A 9532-nucleotide genomic window follows, 5' to 3' on the forward strand; every position below is an offset into this window, starting at 1 on the left:
TGTTAAAAACATGCAACATGCCTCCAAACACTTCATGTACTAATTGTTTCTTAGTTATAACCCGAATTAAGATTGCTTTTATTGTATTTTAGAAATAGATTAGTAGTCCATTTGGGGTTATGCCATCTAGTATTTTATATATATAACTCTTTATACGAATCTTCGTTAATTGAATTTGTAAAAATAATATTAATTTTTCTAAAACTAGAAATAATATCAAATCAAATCTCATTACTTAATTTCCAAAGCAAATCAATATACCAAGGATTTACACGAATATTACATACGAAAGCCCACTCAAAAACTTTGTACAAATCCAACCAAAATATGAAGAAAGAAATAACAAGAATAATAGAAGATTTTTAAAATCAAAACCTCATTTAAATGTAAAAATAAATCGAAAAAATAAAAAATATTGAATATTAGTAAAGTAGAATTCAATTAAACTGTCTACTCCCCAGCACAGTAGTCCTTCCTCCGCCCCTGTTTCCGGTGATCCTCCCGCCCTTGTTTTCGCCATTAATGGCGTTTGCAGCTGCCAAGGAAAATTTCTTCAATTCATCCATGTTTGCGTAGCTTTTTCTCGCCGTCAACATCCCACGGCCGCTCTTCTCGCCGGAAACAGACGACTTACTCCCTATCAACTTCGCATTAATCTCATATAACCTCGAAGAACTCTTAGCCGGTGGTGTTGCAGATTTCTCTGCCACCGGTGGAAGTGCCGGCTTCCTGTTCTCTTTCCTCAACGCAGACGAAAAGTCCGGAACAGATTGTGTCAAAATAGACGACCCTTTCCGCCGCTTTGCCGGAGCTTTCAGTTGACTTTCCGGCGTGGTGGAGATATTACCAGAACGATGATCTTTAGGTGGACGTCGAGGTGAGCTAGCCATGGATTTCAACCGGATTTTTGATTCTCGGAGATCAGCGTAAGCTTTGTATCTGGGTCCTCTCTCCATGATGAAATTGTCGGTAGTGAGATGTAAGAAATTAGGGTTTTTGGTGTCTCTGAATTGTGAAAGGATGAGAGATTTAGGATCGAGAATGGAGAAAAGGTGATCGGAGGTGGTGGCTGAGGGTTTTTCTCCGGCCATCGTTGATCGGAAGTTGAGAATGTGATTTGTCGTTAATGGTGGTGATGGGTGCTCTTTGTTTTAAAAAGAGTTCTCCAACGGTCTAATTTATGAGACTTGAGGTGGGGAGGGGGGTAAAGTGTACTTTTTGATTTCTTAATTTCACTTTCCAACGTTCTTATTGAATTTTTGGAGCATGTACTCGATTAAAAGAAGCTAAATTTGGCATGTTCCAATTTAACCCCTTTGCGTTTGTATATTTGCTGAAACTTCATGATTGTTAACAAAATTAACAAAAATGATATGAACGTGGAAGAAATGTCATTTATGACCTAAACTCGCCACAAATAGGGAAAAAGATACTCTAAATTTGACAAGTGTTATTAATGGTTTGTAGAAGGAAATAATCTTCTTTATTAAACAACATTATTTTTGCTGTTTTTAGAGCCATTACAGAATTAAAAGCAACTATAAATTCAAAGGTCTAAAACAAGAAAACCATTTCACTTTCAACCAAAATTTTCTACATAACACTTGTAATATTCTCGGATAGGGGCAATATGGACAAATAACATGTTTTTGCTTTGTCAACATTGGCGTTTAGTTTGCAATCTTTGAATGCGTATGGAGTGAAAGATCCTTACTTGTATGTAACATTTAATCTGGCAAACAATATTTATATATTTCTATTGAATCCCACTTTGAGATGCACACATTTTTTTTTTTTTTGCCAAAGATAGAAAAAAAGGAAGAAGAAGAAGAAGATAAAAGAGTACAAGGGTTGTTTTGGGCATTTCCGAAAGTTGAAGGTGCTAAATCTAACACGTAACATTGGGTCCAATACAAACAAGCTTTTGACTATTCTAATGTTATTATTGTGGGGATAAAAGCAAATGAAACTAAGTCAATAAGCACACAATGATCTCATTGTATTTCCCTTCTAAAAATAATAATTTAAAATCCATGAGGTTAATTACTACACAATGAATTGATGCTCAAACTTTGTTATATTTGTATTTTTGCCCTAAATTAAACCTCGTGATCCTATCGTTGAATCCGTTCAATACCAAACTCCTCACCGCATCTACCCCTTGTGCCAACGCTCCATCTATCTCTCCATCTATCTGCAAATTCCATAAATCTCAATACATTTAATTCTACTGCTATAAAGGCACTCACGTCTTTTGCACAAACAACAGATTAAGAGTCAGTCCATGTCCCACCTTTTGAGTGAGACATAAAGTTACATTATTTGTCCTACTGACATCAGTCCCAGTCAGTCAGCCAATGCAAGCCAAATACAATACTATTTTTTTTACCTCTTTTTGTTCCACATCACTAAATTTCTGCAAAAGGAACGCCTTCATGTCCATGGTGCCAGGTGGATTCCCAATTCCTATACAGAGTCGAGGGATTTCACGACGACCATCTAAATGTTCAATAACACTCTTCACTCTAAATTAAAAAGAAAAAAAATGTTATCAATTATATATATATATATATATATATATATATATATATATATATATATATATATATATATATATATATATATATATATATATATATTACATTAAGTTCATCAAGATTGGTAAATGAATGTACCCATTATGATACCCATGGCCTCCTTTAGGTTGAAGCCTCAAAACACCATTTGGTAAGCTCATCTCATCATATATCTAAATACATGAAGTTACATAATGAAATTACAAAAATGTCCCTATATGTTCTACTTTATAGGGTGAAAGAAATACCAGTAAAATATGACGCAGTGGTACTTGATAATATGCAGCAAGCGGCCCAACCTAGTTAAATAAGATTACAATACAGGGTTAATATCATAAATAGGTAACAAAGTAACAAATTATTTGTTTCTTTTTTTTTATATACAAAACACCATTGTCAAAAATATGTTAAAATATATAGTATGGATTATAAGTGAAAACCAACCGATTCTCCACTAAAATTCATGTATCCTTGAGGCTTTGCTAATAGAACAGGTACCTCTCCAATAGAACCTGTACTGATTGCAGAAAAGAAGGTTTAGATGAATACTTGATGTTAAATTTATCAGAAATGTTTCAAATTGTATACCTATTCCAACCAAAGCCTTTGATTGTATAGTGTTCATCACAATCCTTTCTTCTTGAGATATGCGTTCAATCATTTCAAAGCCAACCTAATCATATAAGTTTGAAAAGCACTTCATTTTAGAGTCGAGCCATATCAAGAAAACGAAACCCTAAAGCCTAATAACACGAATTTGAAATTCAAAGAATTGGGTTACGAAAATCTTACATTGTGGCGAGTTCCGTGATACTTGTTGCCGGGATTCCCCAATCCGACAATTAGCCATGGAGTGTACTCGACTTTAACCCCATTAGATTCCGGTAATGTAGCTGATACCCGAAGCCCACCCCTTTTGAGATTTTGAGGGTTTTGGGAGTGGAAAGTGGTTTTTGGATAAGATAAGCAAGGTTTAGGGATTGATACGGCATACAACATTGACCTAATATGAAAATTGTAAGGATTAGATTCGACTCCAGGAATTGCATAGGTTTATCATTCAAAAAAGCATCAGAGATTCGAAACGAAACGAAACGAAACGAAACATTCATAGTACCTGGTTTTCAGTATAAACAGATGAGCTTCAGTAGACGCTTACCTCTCTAATCTCCGGCTAGCCGGAATCGGTAGAATTTTGAAGTGTATATGAATGACCACAAACGAGTTCACTAGCTTGAGATATTTTGCTCGAATTCCTGGATAAAAGCTCGTTCTTGTTTGTGTTCCATGGATGGAGAGGCATTTTGGGAGGCAGAATTTGACGATCCATACAAATATCTCCCCTGTACTTTGACTTAAATTGTTAATACCCCCTAAAGCATTGATGATTTACACTTTCTCCTCTTTTATCGCAATATATTAAGAAAAAGGTAAACCGCATGGCTTATAGCCTCACACACGAACCATAATATCTTGGACGTTTAATTTAACCCTATTTCGTATAGTAACCGGTAGGATTCAATTACGAGGACTTATAAAGTTATTGAGATATTTATATATTGGGGAATTTCGAATTGGGTTACACGAAATCTGGATCACAAACAACAATCGTGTGATACACTTTCCTTGTTTGATATTTCGACCCTAATTGCCTTGGGTATCACGAAATCCAAACTAGGATAATTCCTGAAGAAACGATTCTGATTTTAGGCACAAAACACAGAATCAATTTTGAGAGAGAATGAAGAAGAAAGCGTTTTTCAGTTTTCTGTGTTTCCACGAAGTCGTTGTATTTCCCGGATTTATCCACTCAACGGATAAATGAGAACAATTTACATCTTTTAGAAAGGACAGATAGTCCTTGAATTTGCATCTCTAAAGAATGACAGATTAGTCCTTGTACTGTTCGGTAGATCAGGGACCCCCGACTTGACACAGTAGATCAGGGTTCGGTACTAATAATGTTTAGTAAATACAAGTAGATCAGGGTTCGGTACTAACAATGTTTAGTAAATACAAGTGTGCACTCCCAAGCTCTTTGAAGTGCGGCTACACTTCACGATCATATAGGTGATTCTTTTATTCATGTACCTTTATACATTTTATCAAAAGAATCATTAAGAAATCAAATTCATCCTAGTCTCTACAGGTTCAAACACACGTACCTTGGGATAGTTATAATGTGTATTCCAATTCATATAAATAAGCTTTCCTCATTGAATTCAACCTCTAACATTGTATTAGAGGGGAATTGGGTGTCTCATTCATAAGAATTTATAAGGACTTTAAGCCCATCCTTATAACAGAATTGTGCACTAAGTCTCGGGCCAAACTCTTAGTGAGATGGCCCGCCAAATTTTGTTGTGATTTTACAAACTCAATTGAAATCACACCATCCATGATTAGATTTCTAATCATCCCATGTCTAACATCAATATGTCTCGATTTACCATTATAAACTTGACTATAAGCTTTACTCATAGTAGAAACACTATCACAGCGAATAGATAATGGTGAAATCGGTTTCCTCCACAATGGAATCTCATAAATCAAATTCTTAAACCATTCTACTTCCTTACTTGCAGCAGCCAAGGCAATAAACTCAGATTCCATTGTTGAACTAGTTATGCAAGATTGCTTCTTAGATGCCCATGAAATAGCACCTCCACCAAGCAAAAATACCCAACTAATTGTAGAAGAATGATCTTCTCTATTGGATATCCAACTCGCATCAGAATATCCTTCTAATACCGAAGGAAATCCTGAATAACACAAACAATAATCCTTGGTTCCTTTCAAATATTTAAAAACACGATGAACCGCTTGCCAATGTTGAGTACTAGGATTATGAGTAAATCTACTCAATATTCCCACTGCGAAAGCTATATCAGGACGAGTGCTAGTCATAACATACATTAAAGAACCAAAAGCTTGCGAGTACTCCAGTTGAGAAACTGATCTACCTCTATTAGGCATCAACTTCATACTTGAATCCATAGGGGTGCTAACAGGTGTACAATCACTGTAATTGAACCGTTTGAGAATTTTCTCAATGTAATGTGACTGTGTAATAGCAAGTCCCTTGTTCATCCGTTTAATCCTTATTCCAAGGATTACATCCGCCTCCCCCATATCCTTCATAGAAAACTTTGAAGACAATAAATTCTTTGTTGCATTAACTTGATTTTGATCAGTGCCAAAAATCAACATATCATCTATATACAAGCAAATGATCACACCGGATCCAGATGAATCAAAACGGCTGTAAACACATTTGTCAGATTGGTTTAAAGAAAAACCATTAGACAAAATAACTTCATCAAACTTCAAATGCCATTGTTTTGGAGCTTGTTTAAGTCCATACAATGATTTTACAAGTCTACACACTTTTTGCTCATTTCCAGGCAGAACAAAACCTTCTGGTTGTTTCATATAAACTTCCTCATCAAGATCACCATTCAAAAAGGCTGTTTTAACATCCATTTGATGTATCACTAGATTGTGACTAGCTGCCAAAGCAAGCAACAATCTAATGGTAGAAATCCGTGCTACCGGTGCATACGTATCAAAATAATCGATACCGGCTTTTTGTCTAAAACCTTGTATGACCAGACGAGCCTTGAATTTATCAATGGTTCCATCTACCTTCATTTTCTTCTTGAAAATCCATTTACATCCTAAAGGTTTAGAACCAGGAGGTAAATCAGATAACACCCAACCATTATTCTCCATAATGGATGATATCTCTTCATCAACCGCTTCTTTCCAAAACGCAACATCTCGAGACTCCATAGCTTCCTTAAAAGTCTTTGGATCAGTCTCAAGATGAGAGTAATATGAATATTGTTTCTTTACTTTATCCCTTGAACCTTCAACTAAAAATAGTTGAAATTCATCGCCAAAATTTTTCGCGACTCGACCTCGTTTGCTTTTACGAAGTTGCCGTGTTTCTGGAATTGAAACAAATTTCTTACCATCTGATTTAGGCACCTCACTTGAGCTTGGAATCAGATATTTTGGTCTTTGAATTGAAGAATACCGCAGCTCATCAAAAATCGTATCCCGCGACTCTATAATGGTATGAACGGAATATGCCTCATTAGGTTCTATAACATAAAACCTATAAGCTTTGGAATGTTCTGCATATCCAATAAATATGCAGTCAATTCCTCTTTCACCTAAATTTTTCTTTTTAGGTTCGGGTAATTTCACAACTGCTCGACATCCCCAAATTCGAAAATCATTCAAATTTGGTGTTTTCTTGTGCCAAAGTTCATAAGGAGTAACTTTGTTTCGTTTATTAGGAACCCGGCTTAGCACATAATTGGCTGTGAGCATAGCTTCACCCCAAAAGCCTTCATTTAAACCCGAAAAAGAAAGCATCGAATCTACCATTTCTTTTAAAACTTGATTTTTCCGTTCAGCAACACCATTTTGCTGTGGATTGTAAGGAGTTGTGGTTTCATGAATAATTCTAACCGATTGAAAGTATTCAGAATCCATGTACTCTCCTCCCCTATCTGTCCGAAGACATTTTATAGAAATACCCAACTATAATTCGACTTCGGTTTTATATACTTTAAACTTTTCCAAAGCTTCATTTTTGGAATGTAACAAGTATACATAACAAAACTGACTTGAATCATCAATAAAGGTAACAATGTACTCTTTATTTCCCAAGGAAGGTGTAGCATAGAAATCACATAGATCACTATGAATCAATTCCAACACTTTTGATTTTCTATTAACATTTGGAAATGGTTGTTTCGTGATTTTAGTTAACATAGAAGTTTTGCATTTTTCAGAATTAATGTCAAAAGTTGGAATCAATCTGGATTTTGACATTTCAACCATTCTTTTAATATGAACATGTCCTAATCTATTATGCCATAACATAGAATTATCAATATTAGATGTAGAAGTCATACAAGTAGATTTGACATGTGATGCAAAACAACTTATAACATTTAACTTAAAAACACGATCACAATAATAACCAAATCCCACAAATATTCCACATTTAGACAACACATACTTGTTCGACTCGATCACTTGTTTATAACCCATACAATTCAACAAACCACTAGACACAAGGTTCTTTCGAACCTTTGGAACATACAATACATCAAACAAATTAATTGTTTTTTCCAGAAGTAAATGTAATACTAACAACTCCAGATCCTAAAATTGGCTTTGATCCTTCATCCGCCATGTGTAAGACAAAACCTTTATTTACTATGTTCAACTTCGTGAACCACTGTTCATCATTACACACGTGATGTGTAGAACAGGTATCAAGCCACCATGAATCTGTATCAACCCCTTGTACAAAAGAAACTTTTGGAGTTAGTAGCATAACATTGAATACTGAACTTACAAGATCAATAGAAATTTGACCTTTGGTTGCAGATTGATCATGAGATCCACTGCCACCACCAACACCATCTTTTCCACTACCACTTGCACCTTTATTCCAAGTTTCACCCGACAGTCACGTTTCATATGCCCTTTCAGATGGCATCTCCAACACACAAGTTCCTTGGAATCCTTGTATTTTTTGTTGGACTTCTTGTTGTGACCCTCATATTTACGTTTTTTACCCTTGCCCTTGTGATTAGAATTGTCTTCTTTATCACATTCAGCCATATGAACTTGGGGCTATCCAAAATCAGATTTTCCCTTTCCAGTTCCTTTGTCATTCTCATGATCACGAAGTCCTTCTCCGATTTTCAAATGACTCCCAAGTTGAATCAAACTTATTTCTTCCTTTCTATGTTTCAGATGGTGTTTGAAATCCTTCCATGAGGGTGGAAGTTTATCAATCACACTTGAAACAACAAAGGATTCATCCATGGACATGTTTTGTTGTTTGAATTGACCATAAATTCGTAGGATTTCATTATATTGTTCCATTACAGATCTAGAATCAACCATTTTATAATTTTTGAAATCAGAAACAATGAACTTTTTACTTGAAGCATCTTCTGCAATATATTTTGCTTCAAGTGTGTTCCATAATTCACTTGCAGTTTCAATATTTTGATGAGTGTCAAAGAGGGAATCACACATACCATTAAGAATGTGACCAAGGCAGATGTAGTTGTCATTCTCCCATTTTCTTCTCCTTCTGGTTTGTTCCAGACTTGCATCTTCAACCTCTTCTGGTTTTGGAGTAGAGAGAACATAAACAACTTTCAAAGTGGTCAACCAGAAGTGCATCTTCTTTTGCCAACGTTTGAAATCTTGGCCCTGAAATTTCTCCAATTTGCCAAACGAAGTATTCATGTCTTTCAATGAATTGCCAGCCATCTTTTCCAGAAAACTAAATATCAAACAAGATTATTGGGGAATTTCGAATTGGGTTATAGGAAATCTGGATCACAAACAGGAATCGTGTGATACACTTTCCTTGTTTGATATTTCGACCCTAATTGCCTTGGGTATCACGAAATCCAAACTAGGATAATTCCTAAAGAAACGATTCTGATTTTAGGCACAAAACACATAATCAATTTTGGGAGAGAATGAAGAAGAAAGCGTTTTTCAGTTTTCTGTGTTTCCACGAAGTCGTTTTATTTCCCGGATTTATCCACTCAACGGATAAATGAGAACAGTTTACATTTTTTAGAAAGGAAAGATTAGTCCTTGAATTTGCATCTCTAAAGAATGACAGATTAGTCCTTGTACTGTTCGGTAGATCAGGGACCCCTGACTTGACACAGTAGATCAGGGTTCGGTACTAACAATGTTTAGTAAATACAAGTGTGCACTCCCACACCTCCTAACTTGTATTATAACTAAAACACTATTCTTGAAACACGTGTTAAATCCATTACACTAAATTATATTTGGTGATTAAATCACCAACATTATATATGATCATCTTATCTAAATTTTATCAGTCATAAGAAATAATTAGAAGGGTGGAGGGTGTCGAAGCGGGTTGGAGGTACTCT

General features: G+C 35.4%; 3 protein-coding genes across 5 annotated transcripts; all 3 read right to left on the reverse strand.

Annotated features, from left to right (window-relative positions):
* Positions 1 to 211: 211 nt before the first annotated feature.
* On the reverse strand, positions 212 to 1195 carry LOC145097393 (uncharacterized). Its single transcript, XM_079034940.1, has one exon. The coding sequence runs from the start codon at positions 1089 to 1091 to the stop codon at positions 438 to 440; it is 654 nt and encodes a 217-aa protein (XP_078891066.1). The 5' UTR covers positions 1092 to 1195; the 3' UTR covers positions 212 to 437.
* A 783-nt stretch (positions 1196 to 1978) lies between these two features.
* LOC145097394 (chloroplastic group IIB intron splicing facilitator CRS2-B, chloroplastic-like) lies at positions 1979 to 3884 on the reverse strand. Of its 3 annotated transcripts, none has more exons than XM_079034943.1 (8): positions 3736 to 3884; positions 3369 to 3579; positions 3165 to 3249; positions 3021 to 3088; positions 2825 to 2875; positions 2676 to 2749; positions 2390 to 2525; positions 1979 to 2182 (listed from the first exon to the last, which is right to left on the reverse strand). In XM_079034943.1, the coding sequence occupies exons 2-8, from the start codon at positions 3573 to 3575 to the stop codon at positions 2066 to 2068; spliced, it is 738 nt and encodes a 245-aa protein (XP_078891069.1). In that variant the 5' UTR covers positions 3576 to 3579; positions 3736 to 3884; the 3' UTR covers positions 1979 to 2065. The 3 variants fall into 3 exon arrangements, with proteins under 3 accessions (XP_078891069.1, XP_078891067.1, XP_078891068.1); XM_079034941.1 differs by having other exon boundaries at positions 1979 to 2194; XM_079034942.1 differs by having other exon boundaries at positions 1979 to 2194; positions 3694 to 3863.
* A 4350-nt stretch (positions 3885 to 8234) lies between these two features.
* On the reverse strand, positions 8235 to 8885 carry LOC145099568 (uncharacterized). Its single transcript, XM_079037124.1, has one exon. The coding sequence runs from the start codon at positions 8883 to 8885 to the stop codon at positions 8235 to 8237; it is 651 nt and encodes a 216-aa protein (XP_078893250.1).
* Positions 8886 to 9532: the final 647 nt, after the last annotated feature.

This window comes from Lactuca serriola, chromosome 4 (genome assembly GCF_051521515.1).
Source record: "Lactuca serriola cultivar US96UC23 chromosome 4, Lser_US96UC23_V15, whole genome shotgun sequence".
Classification (NCBI taxonomy): Eukaryota; Viridiplantae; Streptophyta; class Magnoliopsida; order Asterales; family Asteraceae; genus Lactuca; species Lactuca serriola.